The sequence below is a fragment of the Mesoplodon bidens genome, assembly GCF_964165515.1.
Source record: "Mesoplodon bidens genome assembly, chromosome: 9".
Lineage (NCBI taxonomy): Eukaryota > Metazoa > Chordata > Mammalia > Artiodactyla > Ziphiidae > Mesoplodon > Mesoplodon bidens.
In genome coordinates, this window is record NC_138166.1 from 11,277,487 (window position 1) to 11,297,984 (window position 20,498).

At 48.8% G+C, this 20,498-nt stretch overlaps 1 protein-coding gene across 10 annotated transcripts in view; it reads right to left on the bottom strand.

Annotated features, from left to right (window-relative positions):
- Positions 1–1,590: 1,590 nt before the first annotated feature.
- Positions 1,591–20,498, bottom strand: part of ATXN7L1 (ataxin 7 like 1) — a gene marked incomplete at its 5' end in the record, with an annotated part of 246,286 nt that continues 227,378 nt past the window's right edge. For 5 of the 10 annotated variants that reach the window (XM_081243479.1, XM_081243484.1, XM_081243483.1 and 2 more), the window contains 6 exons: positions 3,599–5,329; positions 6,976–7,050; positions 9,833–10,769; positions 13,392–13,697; positions 15,401–15,522; positions 18,983–19,178. In XM_081243479.1, the coding sequence (XP_081099605.1) occupies positions 5,288–5,329; positions 6,976–7,050; positions 9,833–10,769; positions 13,392–13,697; positions 15,401–15,522; positions 18,983–19,178 (1,678 nt within the window). In that variant the 3' untranslated portion in view covers positions 3,599–5,287. Of the gene's footprint in view, positions 2,394–3,598; positions 5,330–6,975; positions 7,051–9,832; positions 10,770–13,391; positions 13,698–15,400; positions 15,523–18,982; positions 19,179–20,498 lie in introns of those variants that run through there. The other 5 variants (XM_081243480.1, XM_081243478.1, XM_081243477.1 and 2 more) reach the window with 4 other exon arrangements.

Here is a 20,498-nt window from a genome sequence, read left to right on the forward strand (position 1 = left end):
TGAAAGAATGAATTTACGTTGTTTTAAGCCACCAAGTTGTGGCAATTTGTTATGACAGCCCTAGGAGACTGTTAACAGTCACCAAAGACCTCCATGCTGCAGAACCCCAGACTAAATACCATCTCTCTCCCATACTGCAACAGTACGTAACTCAGCTGACTTCTCCTTGCTTGAAGCATCTTACAGTCCTCGCTTCCAGGGAACCACTGTCTATCGGGTTCTCTCTTCTTTTTTTTTTTTTTTTGTGGTATGCGGGCCTCTCACTGTTGTGGCCTCTCCCATTGCGGAGCACAGGCTCCGGACGCGCAGGCTCAGCGGCCATGGCTCACGGGCCCGGCCGCTCCGCGGCATGTGGCATCTTCCCGGACCGGGGCACGAACCCGTGTCCCCTGCGTCGGCAGGTGGACTCTCAACCACTGCGCCACCAGGGAAGCCCCTCTGTTCTCTTCGTGAGTGCTTCCTCTTGGAGTTCTTTGCAAGCTTTTCTGCTTCTACCTAACCTCCAAAAGTCCGCTTGTCTTCTCCATCTTCTCTAGTGATCACATCCATACCTGTGGCTCTAAATATCATCCATGTAACAAAGATTCCCAAGTTGATGCCTCCAACTTAGACCTGCTGAGAGCTCCAGTCATGTGTGTCCCATGCCTTCTTGACACAGCAGCTTAGAGGCTTCACAGTAATCTCACACGTGAGCAAACATACATGTGCAAAACAGAACTTCTGATCCTCATGAAACATTCCTTTTGCCACCCACCCCTTCCCCAAACCCTGTTCTTCCTCTGGTTTTCCACATCTGAAGAAATGGCATCTCCACCTAATACAATTGCTCTAGCAGAAACCTGGGAGTCATTCTTCCTCCTACTCCTACATCCAATTCCTAAACCAGTCTTGGCAATTTAATATGTAAAATGCATCTTGACTGCACTCACTTTTTAGATCTACTATCACCATCCTGGGACCACACGAACACTACGTCTCACCGGGTCTCTTGCAACAACTTCCGATGGATTCTCCACACAGCAGCTAGAGATCTTTCAACAGATCAGATCACGCCATGCCCTTATGTAAAGCCCTTTGAAGGACTTCCACTGAATTGAGCACAAAAATCCAAACTCTAGGAGGCCTTCTGTGACCTTGCCATGCCCTTTGTCCATCCCTTTCCCTGCTCTGTCCACAGTGCATGTTCCTTAGGTTCCAAGAACTTAGCAGGCTTTTCCCACCGTGGACCACCTCTGCCTGGGATTATCTCCCCAACACTTTCTGCCTTCAGCTTACTTCCTCAGAGGGAACTCCCTGATCACAACCCCCAACCCATTTTACATCAGTTTCTCCTGTTATTTTCTCTCACAGAACTCAATTCTTTCTACCATTGAATTTGTCACAATCTGTAATCACACATTGGATCGTGTGTTTATTTATGTACTGTCTCCCCCTCCAGGGTGCCTTCGGCAAGCAGCTGGGACTATGTCTGTTTCTCATCACTGAGCAGAGTGCCTAGCTCAGGGGCAGCCACAGATGGGATGCTCCATAAATATCTGTTGAATGAATTCGCTCTCTTCTACACCTTAAATGTGGGTCCTAGGAGGAACGCTCGTCTGGTGAGGACACATACACCCAGAAGAATAAAAAACAATACCCCAAATCTAAATTTTATGAAAACCCGAAGACTGTTTTACAAACATATAAATTATTTTATTTACAAAGCCATGTTACCAAAAAAAAAAAAAAAAAAAAAAAGCAAAAAAAAAAAAAAAAAAATACAATCGCTCACTGGAGAATGTCTCCAGACCCGGTGCTGAACCACGGCAGTATCAATAGATACGTGTTTGTTCTTTCCTTTTTAAAACTGTAAGCCATAGGATTTACTATTTACATCTACTTTAGACATTTATTCTGCTTACAATATCACAGGCATGGAATGAATTCTATCGGATAGTGCTAATACATAAAGGTGCAGGACAAAGAAGGAAAATACTTAGTGTTACAAAATATGGATTGTAGAAAAGAAACCCACTCCACAAGTGTGGCATTTGTTTAGAATGTTTGGACATGCTTTCTTCAAAATTCTTCTGGAAAAGGTTCTAAAATCGGTAGTAGGAAAGGACAAATGAGCAGGTGCAAATTCTCGTCTGTGCAACAACAGTTATTGAATATACCCCATGACTGACCAGCTACGTAAAACCCCCAGAGTTTTGTTAAAGTGCCATGGGCCGGCAGCATAACAAAATAGAAGGTGTAAATAGAAAATTTCTTTTTTTTTCCTTTTTTAAAACAAGAGTTCACTGAGAATCAGCAATAAGAGAATATGCTGTATAAACTATTCTCTACAAAGGTTGATCAGCATTATTTACAATTGGTACATTGATACAAAAGAAGGCATACAAGTTATCCAGGTCGCTTTTTCTTTTTTCTTTTTTTTTTTTTTTTTTATGGCTGACAGGTCTATGCATTGCGTTACGCTTTAACAACCAGAGCTTTCGAGCCTCTATGGCTGGCGACAAGTCACGAGATCTTCAGGCAGATGGGGGTGTGTGCAGTCAAGGGGCTGGGAGAGAGGGCTAGGTGGGGTGTGCAGAACAGAAGTACCCAAACGATATCCCCCTAATAATGCTTTATAGGCTGGTCCAGTTGAACTCCATTCAAACAAACCGAAAGAAAACCTTTTATTTGCATTCCATTTTTCAAGCTGTGAGTTTTGAATACATCATTATAAAGTAAACCTGTAGTTGACTGTGAAGGAAGAAACACCGTGGGTTTTCCCTTTTTGCTCAGTTTTCCAGAAATGTCCTCACCTTGGTCAGAGCCAGTCTTTCACCAAGTAAGCAGCATTCGGTGGGGAGTCTCTTTATTCCAGCTTGCAATTCAAGATGTAGAGAGCTAAAACGTTTAAAATCCATTGAATTGCTCCTTTAGTCCCTGTTGAGGCATTATTTCTCAGAAGCAGCCACTTAATCTCTCAACTTTTGTTTTCCTTCTTTGAGTGTAAGAGTTTATAAATCAGAGGGTTATTTTGTTGCTGAGATTTTTTTGTTGTTGTTTTTACTCCTGCAAGTATTACAACTCAAAATAAATTATAAAAAAAACCAGACTTCTAAAACCGAACGAGACAAAAATTGTGCAAAAATAACAAAGATATGTACATACTTTTCAGTCTGAAGAAATGTACAATAAAAACATAATTCAAAGAACAGTTTAAAAATATAAACGTTGCTTCAACTTTCCTAAGTTTCATATTGTTTCTGAAACTATTCTGGTCAGTTAGCTCTGTAATCTAGTAAAACATAAATTATTACAAAATTAACACTATAAAAATTTACTTTAAGAATATCTTCTAAACTTTTTTTTCAAAGGGTCTAACCTTGTTTATAATTTCTTAAACATTTATAAGTCTTAAAATCTGCCTTAACCTTTTTTTTTTTTTTTAAAAAAAAGTAACAATCTTCCCTTCAATTTGCAGTCTCTTTTTCCCCAGATGGAAATAAACCAGCATATAAGTGCACTTTTAACACTGTAGAAATAAAAATGCAATCATCCCAACTAATGGCCTAGTACCTAATATCAACTCCTGATTTTTTAAAAAAATCTTCATTTTACATTAAAAATTTTAGTAAATCCTATTAAGAGACACTGTCAGTGCAATTCCATTGATGCAAATCACTCCGTTTGCCTCCCGTCTTTGCAAAATCCAATCATACGGTGAAAGTTAACAGTAGTCTGATCCTTGGGTTTGGGGGGAATGGGAAAGAAAAGGAAAACTTCAGGGTGGGGATGAGGGTTTATGTCCAGCTGTAAAACTGGCATTCGTTTCTGACTTAGGGATGAAGCAAAACCTCCTGGTATCTCTGCCATTATACTGTATACAAAGTTACATGATTCATAGCACAGAACACTTATTTTATATGGTGAATTCCTTTCTTGACTATGATTCCCAATTAGAGCTTATGGTATTGGTTTCTTTCAAAACTCCAGTGTGAACAGTTTTATAGCTGCAGGCCTCCAGCTTCTCCCTTCCAGATCTTCCAAATGGCTCTTCTCCATAAGCAGTGGCCTTACGACTCCTGCCTGGGTTGGCTGTATCGGAGTGGTGGCCTCTGACAACCTAGCATGAGCTGATCTATGGGTGTGCTGAGTCCACGGGGCCCTCTGGCCCAGGGCACGGAGGTGGCTCGGCAATGCTAGTCACTATTCTCACCAATCACCAGCTGTTTGGCAATGAACCCTCCATGGCAGCTTTCCCTCAGGCCTTTCCTTCCGGCTCTGCTTTTTCTCCTCTGGCAGCGCCCCGGAGGGCAGCTTGAGACCTTCCACAGCGGTGGGCACTGTGCCTCTTCCTGAGTGGCTTCCTGAGGTCTTGTGCCCTTTTCCCTGGGATTCCTCCCCCTGTGACTCGCCCAGCTTTGCGCCCTTGTACACGGCGCCCTGGAAGGGATTTTGCAGCATGGATTCCTAACACGCTCAGATGATCAGTCACCCAGTTCCCACCATCTTTTGAGGATATCTTCTCCTATCCCCAGGCCCTCCTTCCTGCCACTTCCCGGGTCCATTCCTGCCCCTGTCCCTAACCCAGAACATCCTCTCCGAGCTGCACAGCTGGACAGTGGTACTGAGTAAGCCCCATCATTAAATGGCTGCTGTTCTCAACTTTGCATCTCGCTCCTCTGTGCTGGTGCGTCCTAGAAACCTGATAAGGGCACTCGCCCGCCCTCCAAGTCTCTGCTCCCCAAACACGGGCTGCTCCCCGGTAACCGCCCCCACCCCCATGCAGCACGCTGTCTAGAGGGAGCTTTTGAGAGCCCGTACCTCTGATGGTCGGTGGGGACCCAGAGACTGGCAGGTAGGAGGGGATGAAGGGAAGGATGGGAGAGGGCAAGGAAAGGAGCACCGCACATGCTCAAGTTCAAGAGTTCCAGACGACGCCAACCGGGAACGGACATTCTACAACGTCTGCTCTTGTGGCCGGAGCAAAATGTTGCAGTAGCAGCATCAGAAGCTAGAGGAGGGACCCCAAACTTGGAAGAAGGTATACACGTGGCAAGTGAAAGAACGGAAACAAAACACTGGTCTTGTTTTCTGTAAATCTCAACTTCACGTTCTTTTTGCCTTTTTCTTTTTCCTCAAAACTGAAAATTGGTCAATTAAAAAAAAGAAGAAGAAAGGCCAGAGCCACAGGCAGGGCACAGGAAACAGACTCTTCCCCACTGCCCACTCCCCTCCCTCCCCTGGCCTTGGCCTCCTGGGGTGAGGTCCCGTGGCCAGGCATTGGTTTGGAAGTGGCTTCATAGTCTTGTTATGGAAGAGTCCTTATCCTGCCCGTTCTGTTTGTGGTCTTCTAGGAAAGAAAAGAAAAGAAAAGAAAAGAAAAAGCTTGTTTCCAAAACATACATTTGGGATTACCCACAAGAATTCGAGAAGGGAGTCTCAGTCTCCTCACCTATAATGAAAAGGATACCATCCCACCTCCTGCATTTGGCAAAAGCCAGCTGTGATGAGCAAATATGAGGTGATGGAAGTAAAGAAACTCTGTAAATGGAAGGTGGGCACAAAGATCCTAGCTACGAAGGAAAGCAAGGGGGCAAATCCTGTGGCTTCATGGAGCTCCTCTCCAGGAGGGAGGACCGGGATAATGAATCTGTCTTTGTTTTTCTGTTTTTGTTTTTTAGTCTATCTTTTCCTAACTAACTCACAGACAGCACGGAGAATTACCTAAGGAAAAAGTATAGTGCTGGGTTAACCACAGAGGCTGTGGATATACAGGTTTTGGTTCAAGTTCCTTCATCTTCATCTATAAAATGAGGATAACCAATTTGTCCCCAACCTGACCAGGTTGTTAAAAGGTTGAAAGGTATGTAATGTATGTGAGCGGCAGAGCACGGCGCCTACAGAGGCAGGTGTTGGTATTATTATTACGTTCATTTAGGCTGACGGCTAGCATTGTGGGTTCCCAGCAGGTATGCCTGGAGTTGTGGGCGACTGCACACGTGCCTGCTAAGGGTGAAAGTGGAGTCTCCGGGTGCACCCAGCAACCCATGCAGGAGGCCTGCCATAAACAGGCAGATTGCCCCCCCTCCCCGACCCTACACAGAGGAGGTGCTGCAGGTGCTCTGGCACAGATGGGCCACAGTGACTCAAAATGGTGGAGATCTGAGGACACAAAGCCGTTCCCTATAACCTTCACCCAGACTCTATCCAAGATTTGCGGGGAAACTCCAAAGGCCAAAGTACAGAAAAGCACACTGTAATTTGGTATCTACGAAACCTGTGGCACTTCTAAGACAACGTAACAGCCATATATGTATTTTCTCCCATCATGTAGGACACACACGACCCTACTCACCTACCCTCCCTGGCCTCCTCCAGACGTGCACACACTCCACTGGAGAAAATCACTTCTATGCTGACTGTTTTCACACCTCAAGTTTATAAAAACTCCTAAATCTACCCTGAATAGTCCCACCATGAAAACCACACTCTGAATGGTAGCTACAGCTCACCAGAGGCCTCAAGAAAGTGCTGACCAATGTCCGCCATGAGCAAAGCCCTTTAGTCAACAGCTTCTTATTTAATTTTCATAATAACCTTAGGAGGTAGGCGTCGATTCTGCCATTTAAGAGATGAAAAAAGTGAGGCTCACAGAAGTAATCTTCCTAATATCATACAGCTGCTAACAGTAAAAGCTAATACCTGTGTCAGGTCTCAGGCAGGGGCTTTATGTCTATACATTAATTTAATCCTCACAAAAGCCTTATGAGATAGGGGCCATAATGACCCCCATCTTATAGGCGAGGAAACTAAAGCACAGAGAAATTAAGTAACTTGACCAAGGGCACACAGCTAATTACGAGAAGGCCTAGCGTTAGAAGCCAGGTAGCCATTTTCTTAACTGGACGTGAGATGTGAACCAGGTTCTGACCCCAAAGCCCCCATTCTCTCCACCCTGCTGATGAGCCTATGGACTTCTGCCCCCCAGGAACTTACCTGTCGGCTGTGTCCTGGGCTGGATATGCTTGAAGGACTGGATTGTGACAAAGCTAGGCTGCTATTTTTCCCAACCTGAAAGACACCAGTGAAGCCCTACTCAGACACGGGAGCCAGCTTGGGAGAGACCCACCGATGCCGAGAGTCGCCAGGGGAAAGGGGGAGGCTGCACGGTACCTCGCGGGCTCTCCTCCCGTTGTGTGGAACTCGTGTTTCCATCTTAAACGGCAGAGAAAACGAGTATGTTTCAGGGGGGCCTTGATGACGCCCCCCTCATCCCACAGGGAACGTGGAATGGAGGGGAAATCTTAATCCGCTTCCCAGGTGCGCAGACTGCAAGCTTCCGGGAGGAGGCCCAGCTTTTGCACCTGTGACTGCAGTCCCAGACCCATCTCGTCTCGAGCCCAGGCTCCCCTGGACCAGCTGGGAGTAAATGCCTGCGTCTTTTTCTGAGTCAGTTTTCCCGGCACACTCCTTGCTGTTCTTAAGAAAAATGGCAAGAGGCATGGGTCTCCCGCTTCCAGTGGGAGCCTGAGCGGGCCGGTCCTATGACGCTGCCCTGGGGGCGAGGGGGCGTGGCCGTCGGGCTCCTCCCCTTTCTCGTGATCGAACCTGGGCTCGCGGTGGGCTGGAGTACGTTACGGAGGCAGCTCCTATGCAGAGCCCATCCTCTACTTCAACTCGCCTCTGCGTAAAGACGTCTGCCTTACGTTCGCAGTCTTGTTTTTTGTTTAATATCTCTGTGACAAATTCTGGCCCTACACTGCCCGATACAATTCAATAGATCCCCAGTTAGTCCCCAAAGCATGTTTATCTTGAATTTCTCAGTCTCATGCCATGCCTCTCCCAATCTCCTAACAGAATCAGCACAGATTCCAAAGGCCTTCCCCCAACACCTGGTGACCCTGGACAAAGCCTTTTCTTAATGGCGTGGTGACAAGCACCCAGGTATCAGCTGCATTAGAGAACCAGTATTGACTAGATCCAAGGCAGCCATTAAATTCATCAGCACTTTTTGATTTCCCTCCTGATGAGCACTCTCTGAAGGAGGCTTGTCTGCTCCTTTCATCACTGTTTTTGACTAATTCATCATGCTTACTAAACATTTCATGTGGTCTTGGCACACCAAAGAATCAACAGTGGCACATTTACTCAATACAGAGGCACAGAGGTGAAAAGTCCAGACCCCAGAGCCAAATTACTTGGGTGTAAATCCCAGACCTATTATTTACTCGCTGTGTGACTTTGGGCACATTGCTTAACCTTCCTGTGCCTCGGTTTACTCATCTGTAAAATGGGGGTAATAACAGGTGAAGATTAAATGAATATATCAAGTGCTTGGAACAGAGCCCATCCCATAAGTAAGTGTTACCTGCTAGAACTTCATCGAAAACGGATGACACTATAGCCTTGCTGCTCAGGGTATGGCCCGCACACCAGTGCCGGGGCACTGCCTGGAGCCTGTTAGAATTGCAGACTCTCAGGCTCCGCCCCAGACCTGCTGACTCAGCACGTGCATTTTACTGAGACCCTCCAGTGATTCATGTGCACATTCAAGTTTAGGAAGCCCCGGATCGGCCCTCCATCCTGAGACCTGGAGGTGGCACCGACCAGTAGTTTAGTCTCGGGGGGACCCTGTGGGTGCTGGTCCCCTCCCCTGCACCCCTGGAACTGCAGATGTGTGCGAGTACCTGGGCTCTGATGAGAGGACCTATGTCCATCCCCCATTGCCACAACCTTGGCCTCAGTTGCAGCTTGTCTGGCCCTTGAGATCCAAACTTGCTGTTTCTTGTGTGTTTACCTGTGTTTTGTGAATCCCCCTCAAGAAGTTGTCTTCATGAAGTTTTAACAAGTCTCACACAAAGATGATGCAAAACATGAAAACATCTTTTAAACAACTGCCTCTCATGTCTCCAAAGTCCCCATCCCCAGACGGGGCTGGCCCACTGACTTCTGTGGCTGTCGGCCTGGGGCTGCTGCTACCATCCGTGCACACTGTCCTGGGAGGTCCCTCCCGCTGGACTCAGCTCGAAGAGACCCCAGGCTGCTCCCCTACCCACCTTTGCTCCCTCCTCTACACACAAACAGTCGGGTGGGAGGGCTTCCTAAGCAGCCTTCCCAGCTCGAGACGAAGACGAGACTTGAGGATGAGAACAGGGCTTGAAGGAAAGAAGCACGTGTTCTTCCTGGATCATGTCCCATCCCCCAGCACCCCTCACGGTACACTCCCCTCTGTGTATAGTGGCCTTGAACACTTCTAGGCCGGCTGGTGTGAGCTGCAGTGATACTTTAGGAAGGAAAGGGTTATCTTAGGAGTAGGAAGCCTGGTAAAGTGAGAAGAAGAGTCACCGGAAGCATGCGCTCCCACCCCCCAGGTCATCATTTAACCTGGCTGGGCCTCAGGTTCTTCCTAAGGGGATGCCAATAGATCAGATAAAACTGCTTGGCAATAGACCTCTTCAACGATATCGTCCTCAGAACTCCAGATATACAATAGAGTGAGGTGATGGAACTCAGAACCTCTCTGTGCCTCAGTTTGCTCATCTGTAAAGTGATTACAACTGCATCAACCTCGCTGGGTTGCTGTGAGGACTGAATGAGGGGATGTTCATATAGGACTCAGCACAGTGCCTGGTGCGTGGGCACTGCAGGAAGTATATCTGTTAGATAAACTGCTCTCAGAGCAGAGGGTGGAACTGCCCACGGGGAGAACGAGAATGGGACTCATGCTTGCGTTACCCGTCTGGGCCACCTGCCTGGGCCACATAGCTAAGGGGGGTGGGGGGGCGCTGCCCTGCTCCCCCTCCCACCATCCCCGGGCGGTGCCAGAAGGCTCCTGGAAGGACGGGTCCCTTACCTGCCGAGAGGAGGTGCTGTTAACGGGATCGGGCACCGGTGCAAGAAGGCTGGGTGGGTTCTTTCTGTGAACGCTATTCATTCCAGGCATTTTAGTGATTTTACAGGCTTTGCTACTAGAACTTGAGTTCTTACGCTTTTTTCCTTCTGATTTGTCAAAAGAGAGGGGCAGAGAAGACACGGCATTGTGTGAGGCCAGAGAGAGGTCCCCTGCAAGGGAGGGCACAGAGAGGGGACAGGAGTCACTGCTGCCGCCCCCCGAGCCCATGTGTCTCACTAGGTCCGTAGGGCCGCCGGGCAGCGAGGTCCGTCCTGAGGGCTCCAGTCTGGCAGTGAGTGGGCTCACCCCGTTGTTTGAGCTGTGCACAGACAGACTGTTATAGGGAGGGGCTGCCTGATAGGAGTTCAAAGCTGAACTGGCATTCAAAACACAGTTCTTTTTGTGGGGCCCTGATAACGGGGACGAGAGGGATGTCTGCAGGGAGACGGAGGGAGAGGCGGAAGTCGAAGACGGCGGCTTCCTCTTTTTGTTACTTGGAGACTCGTCGCTACGGGCGGACAGGTCTTTGACTTTTGAGGATTTGCTGGTTTTGGTTTTGGATGGCTTGTGGGATGGGGAAGGGATGACAGCTGGTATCGGGGACACGGCGGATGGGGCCTTGAAGGTTGAGTCCATGATGCTGAGGGTTGCGGCCACATGAGGGAAAGCTGTGGTGTGTGACATGAGGGCGCTCGGGTCCGGCGATGTCACAAAAGCTGCGTTGGGGAGCATGGCTGATGTCATTATGTAAGAAGAGGTGAGTCTCGAGCTGATGGGAGCTGAAGGAAGATACACAGCACTGGGGCTGCTGAAGGGCTGTAAAACGGAGGCTGGAACAGGGGTGGTGATGTGGGCTGCTGGCGAGGGCATGGGGCTATCTGCCGCAGGAGGGATCTTCCTGAACATGAGAGAAGAGTGAAAGAGAAACGGTGAGAAATAGGTTTGGCATCGCTCCAGAAGCTCGACTAAGTGTGAGCATCAGGGCTACAGAGAAAACCCTGGCGGAACCAGACAATGGAAAATGAAGCCTTGAAGGATGGCAAAATCTGAATTATGGCCCTTCCCTATAGTGTCCCCCATTGCAACATCCAGCAACCTAGTTTTAATCACTTTCAGGTTTTCAGATCCTTGTCTCCACGCTTGGCTACTGGATAATGGCTGATTTGGGGTCATGAATAAAAGGCGAATGTTATTTAGAATCGAAACTTCCCCAGCAGTATCCCCCTCTGTTGTTTTCTCCCCTGGCAGTCATGAAGGTGATTTTTAATGAGAAGGGGTCATTTCACATTCAGGTCCTGGCTTGAAGTAAGAGGCGTGAGGATGGGGCTTGGCCACCTGCACACGTGGGCCGGAGCGTCCCCTGGGCCCCTGCAGCCCCTGCCCCTCAGGGCCTCCCACCCCTCCTGTGCCGTGCCTCCCCACCCTGCTCTTGACGGGAGGAGATCTGGGAGTCACCTCTCTGCTCACAGGCCAGAGTCCCCCTGCCCTCGCTGCCCGCAGCCTCTGGGTTACCCTGTAGAGAGGCACTTCCACGTTAGCTCCCGGCGGTTGGCTCTGTTTTCTTCCCCCATCACCTCACCCTGCCTCAGCGATCACACAGGAGCTATCTTTGGTGTGTGGCTGTCCTTCAGCAGGTCTTCCTGTCCCTCTGTTAGGAAGGGGGAAGGGTACAGGGACCCTCACGGATTCAGACAAGGGGATCAGGAATTTCTAGCTTGCTCGGAAGATAAGTGCAGGAGAGCCTGTGAATGGGGCGGAGGTCTTCCTGAAAGCTGGGGGCACCTGGGAGCAAGGTCCCTGCCGCACGCTCCGTGGAGCCCAGGCCAGCCCCAGGTGGTGGGTTACTCTGGGGGCCTCCCTGCAAACTCCGTCTTTTGACGTGTGCTGGAAACAGCTTCTACTTCCAAACCATGGCTTGGGGCCATGTTGCTGCTACTCTGGGGGTCCCCAGAGGGGCCCAGGGGCCTCCGGGTCACCATGTCCCTGACTTTTCAGGAAAGGACACTGACCTCAGGAGCCAGGTGAATATTTTCAAACTGGTTCTTTCCTGTTTCTCACCTCGCTCCCCACTCCCTGTTTCTGCTGGAAATCATGTTCCCTGTAGCTGGGCTCCCCAGAAATAAGGAATGAGCTCTGCTTCGTTCAAGAGCTTCGAAAACAGCTCTTGAAGGCGGGCAGGTGTGAAATGGGGCCTCCCTCCTCTCCTTGGAGGCCACCCTCCCAGCGGCAGCATCGGAACGAGGCAGGGAGCGCTGGAAAGAGGCCCTGCTGAGGAGGAAATGCCTCTCCTAGCCCTGCTCTGAGGATGCAGTTTTCTGCCTGCAATTTGGTGAAGCCCATGGCTTCCACCTCTAGGGTGGAATCCAGAGGAAGCCTTGAATATATAAGCGCAGGGTCCTCGAAAACATCAGACTGAGGAGATCAAATATAGGAGAAAAATACTGCCAAATCCACTGTGGCTGTGACGGTGTTTGAAAATCTATTTTCTCTCGAGCCTAAAGAGGGTAAAAGATCCTGTCAATGCTAAACTGGGGCTCCATTAGTAGTACTTGTTGCAATGAATGAATGACTGAATGAATGGATGGATGGGAGGGTGGTGGATGAGTGAGCAGGTGACTTCTCAGCAGCGACATAACTATGCATGCCAGGCAAGGACTCCCATTAATCAGATCGGAAAGGTCTAAACACGCCCTTAGAACTGTCTGGCACTGCACAACCCCTTCCTAACAGCGCCAGGGCCCATTCCTCAGAGCGTGTGGTGTCAGCACACCGCACCGTCTCCGCTGGCCACTGATTCCTGGGATTCTCTAGGCATCCCACTCAAGTTTCGTACCAGATTCTCTAGGCATCCCACTCAAGTCTCTCCTTCACTCAAGTTTCGTACCAGATTCTCTAGGCATCCCACTCAAGTCTCTCCTTCACTCAAATTTCGTACCAGCTAAAGTATGGGTAGGAGTCCACGTGGGCAGAGGTTTGGCAGTGACTTGTAATAAAAAGTTATTTACAAATACCAGATGGCTCATTTAGAGAGGACCCCAATCGATGACCTTAACTGGGATCTACTCTGAGTGTCCCGATTTGTTGTTTTCCCGTTGGAGAGAGTACACATCCAGGTTGCAGCTTGTGCTGACCGGCAGAGCTGAAGTCCTCAGCGTGCCCTGGCTGACAGACACTCAGCACCGGGGTGGATGCTCTTTTTCTGCAAACTCTCTACCTCTTTGCTTCCTCTCCCCACTCATCTTTAATGGACAGCAGAGTCAGGAGGGGAGAAGGGGTAAGGGAGAAGCAGGGAGAGGGGCATGTGGCAGCTCACTGTCCCCGGGGACCCCTTCCCCCCACGCTAGACAGTTAATGTGCTTTTCCAGGTGCCAAACGGCAGTGGATTTCAGCTTGGCAGGCTGTGTCCCAGCTGAAGCTTTGCACGCTGGCCTAGGGAAGTCCCATACAAAAGCCCACAGATGCGAATAAATTACAGTGCCCATCCTCCCCTGCCAGCTGGCATGGAGATCCAGATGCTGACCTGGCTGAAAGAGAATACTGTGTTGGCGTCTCCTGATGCAGAGTTAAATGCTTGTTAAAGAAAAAAGAGTCTTGGCCGTTCCTTTTCTTCCTAATGTCTTCCACGCCCCCATCGGCTGCCATCCCTCCAGGTTCGGGCCCGTCGGGGCCTGGGGTTTGGGCAGTGAGGTTGAGAGGGCAGCGGGGTGCTACGCTCTGCAGAGTTGACACCCAGGCAGCCCCAATGTTGCTCAGTGACAGCAGATTGGTTAGGCAAGTCCTGAAAAGGGGGGAGGGACCTGATGCCCTGTGGCTCGGGTTTCTGTGCCTGAGGAGGAAAGGAATATGGACTTGAGCTGACAGGACACCAGGCAGCGAAATACAGATCAACACATTCCTTCCACGTGCCCGGGATTTACACTTCCACAACACAGGAGAGCACAGAGCTGCAGAGTCACCGGCGCTGGCTGCCGTGCTGGGGGACCCGCGCAGAGGGATAAGTCACCAAATACCGAGAACACAGTAACCCCGCACGCAGCCCATCGGGCGCTGTTTAGAAAGGACACAGGTAGATATCGGGGTGCCTCGTAGATATCGGGGTGCCTCTGAGACACGCTGGGCAGTCACTTAAGGGAGAAGAAATGATAAGCTTCTCTTGTGGCCCTTTCCTACTTCACAGCAAGTGTCAATGTGTCATCGTCCCAAGTCCGCTATGAGAGCTGACTGCAGGCACAGTGGGGCTTACTTCTAGAAGTTCTGGAAGCTCTTTGGGCATCGTAGTGAATAGGCGCTGGGAGGCCATCATTGCCTGGGAGAGTGGAGCAGACCTGGGAGAGGGGAGGTTTTGAATTCTGTTCCCATCCTACCCTATTTCTCGGGAATGCCTTCCTGGCCTTGCCTGGGCTTCACTGGGGGCAGGGTGAGGGGTTTAGTGTTGGCTCTCCTGGACCGTCTGGGCCTAGAGCTGAGGAATCCATGATTCTGTGGATTATGAGATCTAAAAAGTTCACCTTTGCAGGACTGGGGGCTGGAGGTAGCCAGGGGGTTGGCCTTGCATTACCAAGTGGCCGGAATGGCAGCTCCTTACATGCTATGGTTTGAGAGGGTCTAGCCCGTCACCCTGTACAATAGCATTTCCCTAAGTCAAGAAGGCTTTTCCCCTTTTCATGAATCTATTAAAATGTAAATACATCGAGAGGTGTTGGAGAATAAACGGACCATAGAGAAATGGGACATAAGCTGGGTTTAGGGTAGAGAGAAGTATGCACAGAGGTGAGGAGAGAGGCCTATAGGGAGGTGGGAAGGGCCAAAGACAAGCTTAACCAACTTGGCAACATGGCCCCTGATCTGCCCTGTTGGTTGCGGTACGTACTTTTTCACAGGACATTAAATAATTACAAGTCGGTCCATAACCGTTAGGAAATTTTTAGTATTGACACTGTAGCATTAACATTACAAACTGAAGCGTATTCTTAATATCCTTAGATGGTCTTAGTCATAGCAAAAAGGCCCTTTAACACTGTTAAATAAACGAGGTCTTATCTAATCCCTTTTCATTTAGTTTAGAAGATTACCAACACAAAAGGGATCTCCAAAGCAGACAAAGCACACCACACACTGTCCCTGAAAAATACAGGCAACCAAGAAGAGGGGCTGACATTTAAGAATTAATCACGAACCCCGATTTCAGAATCATTTTGTTCAATAAAAAACCAACTAGTGGGCTTCCCTGGTGGCGCAGTGGTTAAGAGTCCGCCTGCTGATGCAGGGGACACGGGTTCGTGGCCTGGCCCGGGAAGATCCCACATGCCGCTGAGCGGCTGGGCCCGTGAGCCATGGCCGCTGGGCCTGCGTGTCTGGAGCCTGTGCTCCGCGGTGGGAGAGGCCACAGCAGTGAGAGGCCCGCGTACTGCAAAAAGACAAAACAAACAAACAAACAAAACCCAACTAGTGACATTCATTTAGAAAGCTGGGGTTCAGATAGTTGTGGAGCAGCTCAGATCTCATATTGCACAAAAACCGCTCACTTACTTCCACATCTGTGAATTCAAGTGTTTTTCTACCATGGAGTTTAGTGCGAATCGAAAACGGTCCCATCTTCTATCAAACACATAGTACCCTCGTCCCATGAGGCGACTCCCAAATGAGCAAAACTGTGAGGGGGAAAACAAAAACCATTTTAATGTTGATTACAGGTTAATAAGCTAATATAAGCTCTACACAGAAAAATAACATTTGCATAAAAACACAGAGGGGTACAGTTTTCCTCAAAATAAAGAAGCAAAATGGTACCGAAGCCAAAAATATTTCTGTGCTGCTTCAGTTTGAGCGCCTAGATTTTCTGCAGAGCCTCACGGGATGACTCAACAATAGTGACATTCAGTCTTCTGTAGCACTGAGGGCTACCTTCTCTATACCTGGCATTGAGCCAGTATTTCAGGTTGAAAAACCAAACCAAACCAAACCCAAACCAACAGCAACCAGTGGCCGGGTAGTGTGTCAGCACCACGGGCTTGTCACAGGGGTCATCTTCTCAAGGAAGACGGGGGTTCCCTGCTTCCCATCACAGTAATGGGAACGGCTGGTTCTGAGCTTCTCCTGCCAGTGGGTCATACCGCCCCTACCTGCCGTCAGCGGAGCCGGCTCCCTCCCAGCGGGGCTGAACTCCCTCCTCTCCTGGTGCTCTAATCTCCTCTCCATCGGCGCGTCCAGGCTGCCCTGGGACACATCACTGCCTCTGCGCCCACGCTTCTGCTGCCCCCTTGGCCTGCCTCTGTCCCCTTCCGTCTTCTCCCGGCCAAGTGCAACCCTCCCCTCCCTCAGGGCCCTAATTAAGACTCCAGTGACCTTTATCTGACTCACCTTGCCGCTCTGAACTCCCACAGACACCTACACATACTTCATTACATTCCACCTGGGAGTCGCTACGTGGCTGTTTTACATTATACTGAATGCTTCTGTGCCTGTCTTGATGATTATAAACGTAGAAAGGTCGGGGACCCCATTCTCTTCTTCCTCCTCAATATGAGGAGAGTAGAGATTTAGGCTAAAGGATGGATTACAGAGATAAGGTCCTACAAAGTGTTCAGAGCGAACTATCACACTTAACACACCGGGCTGAAATAGGAGCAGTTAGATGTTTGATAAACGTCATTTAATGATGATGTTAGGACAACCAGAAGGCCAGCAGACAGAAATGTAAGAAGCGGCCTCTGAGAAGGTGACATTTGCCTGGTCAGAGCTCAGGCGAGTCTGCAAATATGACTCTATAACTCAACTGCAGCTTTTCCCCCTCCCCCAGGCCTCTCCCAGCAGCTCCCTGGCCTCCATCCCAGACACAGTGCTGGGTTGGCACTCATTCCACAAATCCTTCCTGGAACCAGCCTTTGGAACAGTTCTTAGGAGGAAACGCAAGACCTTCCCTTTGTTTTGTTTCTGCTTATGTTTGGGGTGGGGTTACCCTAAAATCTTGCCTCCCATCAAATCTGGTACTCCTGATGAAAAATTCTTTTCCGCACATTAAGGGCTTACTGGCCAAGTACTAAAACATACAAAGGGAGTTCTCCCGCGTGGAAGCCGGTCCCCAGCAGCATGTGGGAGCCGGTCCAGGTCCAGACATCTTTTCTTCTTTCATCTCCTTGCTAAAGACACCCTGAGCAAGTGTTCATTACAAAAATTGATTTAATGTATCAGTTGGCCATGAGAGAAAGGACAAAGCAAAGAAACAAATCCACGGCCTTTCCATTTAAATGAGCAAAACATGAAGGGCACACAAATCTGCCAGGCTCTGAGCTGAGCTAATCCACTGTAGCCTGGCAGCTTGTCATTTGGACAAAGATCTTGATGTGCTCCAGAGTCTGGCCTTCTGGTAGAGAGCCTTGTCTCACTTTCAGACTTGGAAGCTGGAGGCCCCTTACTGTCTGTGCTACCTATGTCTCTAATTCAACACAGATGCAACGCTCAGTGCCCCAGAGGCTCCTGTCCTTGGTCGCCTATGATGCCCCGGGTAGGGCTGTAGATCCTCGCTGCACTGGCCACTGTGGCAGACCCTACTGGTTGCCAAGTTCATCAACTGCTACCCCACCCCCAGCTCTCCCTGCCTTTTCCTTGCTAACAGAACCACACTTTTGTTCTGATCTCTGACACGGAGCAGTGAGCAGGGAAGGTAGGTCTCTCCCCAGAACCTTGGGATGAAATCATGGCAGGTTTCATTCTGTGTTAACACAATCCTATCCTCCTCTGCCACTGACTGGTATAGGGCTGGGCACATGACCTACTTCTGGTTGATGGAAGGGAAGGTCTGCTGGGGGTGCTCATAGGAAGATTTTTCTTCCCTAAGAAATGACATAAGATAGCATCTTAGAAGCAGACTCCCTTTCTGTTTGTCCCTTACCCCCCTTTGTAGAGTGCTACTGGGTGAGGATGTGATATTGGAGCTTGAGCTGACACATCCAGACTGTGCGTGAAAGGCAAAGAGGGTGGCAGAGATTCTCCCTCAGCAGCAGGACATTGAAGAGATGCTGAACCGAGCCTGGGAGCACTCACCTCTCGACGCCTTGTTATACGAGACAAGTAAATGACTGAAGTGCACACACTGTATGAGTTGTTTTCTATTACTGGCCGTCAGAAGCATTCCTGACTGTCCCTATTTCTGTACTAGCCAAGAGGCAAAGTCTCAGGCTGTTGCTGAAGTACAGGTCACCATCCTCCCCAGAAACAGGAAGTGAATTTGGCCTTCATTCATCACGCTGATAGAAGGCAGGAGGGACTCACTCTATCGTGATGCACGGTTGATTTCACCTACACAGTTCACGCCATCTTGGGACAGTCAAAGCTAATCTTGCAGGGCTCAAGCTGGGAACAGAGCAAACCGCCTATGGGGTCCGACGTTCCCAGCCTCCCTGGATTCGGCTCTGTGATGGAAGTACCAGGCAGTCCATTCTTAAGTGCACGTAGGGCAAACACAAACGAGCCTCCAGCTCATGCCTCCTTATACCACCCACCTCGATTTCAATGACCTTCTGAACTGTTAAAGTGGATTCTTTCAAGGAACTGGGAAGAAACTGATCTTTTCGTTAATCAGCAATCACGCGGACATGAAATGCTTCCTTCTTTCCTGCACACACACACACACACACACACACACTCAGATCTGGTGCTATATCCTCACACCTACTAATAACAATAAAACTCAGAACCAACAGGGGAGCAAACCAGCCAGGACTGGCACCTGGCACATTGCTCAGAGACAGTTTCCAAGGCAGGTGAGCTAGACTGACTCTTGAAATCAGAGGCTCCCCGTGGATGGGCAAGGCAGGAGGGTCAGCTCCCCATGCTCTGCTATCAACACCGTCTCTCGAGCATTATCGCTTCAAGGTGGACCACAAATACTCAGGTGTTTAAAGGATTAAAATCAGCTGGAGCCCTTACCTTTCCTTCTGTGATTTTCAAGGGGATTTCTAAGGTAATCATTCAACCTCAGGGGAAGCCCTTTCGTAAAACACTGTCCTGGAGGCCTCTCCTTAGGAAGGATGCCATTGTAGGACACAGTCACCTAAATACTGCAAAGCACAGGGGGAAACAATGCCTGGATGGAAACAGAAGGGGGCCTACCGCAAGAGGTCTGGGGTGGTGGGTGGAGAAATGACAGTCTAATAACTTCTCGGATTCGTCGGCTCCGTCCATCTCCCCTTCATCACTTGACAGTCGGCTGGCGAGGTCACCTCCAACTGGGGGTAGAGGGGGTTCCGGAGTGTAGCCACTGTGATTTGAAGATGTGCTGCTGCTTATGCTATTTGCAGATGATGGTCTAAGGGCAAGAGAGAGCAAACAGAATAAACTTTTCTGAGGAACAAGATCCACCCAGTTTCACGGAGCTCGGAAGGCAGACCAATTAGCCTTCCAGATACATTAAGGAAGGCGGATCAATGGCAAATCTGCACAAGGGGGAAATTCAGGCTGAGAGGGTTAGCAGCGACCAGCTCTCTACAGGTTGGAGCTGAGGCTCTGCCTTGCTTGAATCTGGGCATCAGGGACAACTCCAACAGTGTAAGAGCAATAGAAAATACAAAAATAGCAACCAATGTGACAGAGAGTTAATTTAACTTAAAACTAATCTTCTAGAATTCAGCTACAACTATTCATTCATTTGCATGTAAGTAATTTGTACTTGCCCTGAAGTTGTTTCTCTTTGAAAGTGGACCTGATGGGAAGATCAACCAGATAAATAGGTTCAAATCAATCAACAAAATATCAGTGATGACAAAAGACAGCCCTACACACATAGCTACTGAACTATGGCTTTATGAAATTGTTACCATACCGGCCTGAAAAAATGTTTTGTCCCAGCCATGGGGCCACAAGTTCCTTTTTCCCCCACAGCCAAGCCTGTTTCTTAATATATCAAACCACATGTAGTTTAATTGTGTCTTCTGAGGATGATTGTTTCCGTTTAATTTTTGACAAGCCTCTAGACCCACAGGCTGGCATGGCTGACTCAACAGTAGGTGTTGAAGAAATATGTTTCTCAATGAAGGAATGAATGAATTCTATGTGTATAAACAATCCAACAGATCTCATCTCAATTATGGCTAAGCTTATAGAAAAGCAGCATCGGTCACAGTAAGAGGTGGCACTAATGCTTCCTGAGCAGTAAAGTGCAAAAGGAAACATACACATCAGGAGAAGAGTTAGAAGAACCGTCAGAGCTAGTTGTTAGTTGTTTTCACTGCTCTCCACTTTCATGAGGTGATTGACCAGGGAGAAAGATTGGGTGAAAAAGAAGGTTTGGAGAAAAAAAAAATCAGGAGCTTAAGAAAATAATAATAAATAAATAAATAAAAAGGTTTTCTGTGTTCTGCTTTGAAAGCTGCCCCTTAAGTAACACGAAGCACCTTTCACTCATGCATCTCCCTTCTCCCTCATTTTCACCCTGGATTCTTTGTTGTTTTGAAATCTTTCTAGGTGTCAAAGACCTGAGTTCGAACCAGATCCCCAAAGCACAGTCATGTAAAAACAAAGCCACAAAGGTAGAAACAACCCAAATATCCATCAACAGATGAATGGATAAACAAGACAGCTCTACAAACATAAGACACTAAACTATGGCTTTATGAAATTGTTACCGTAC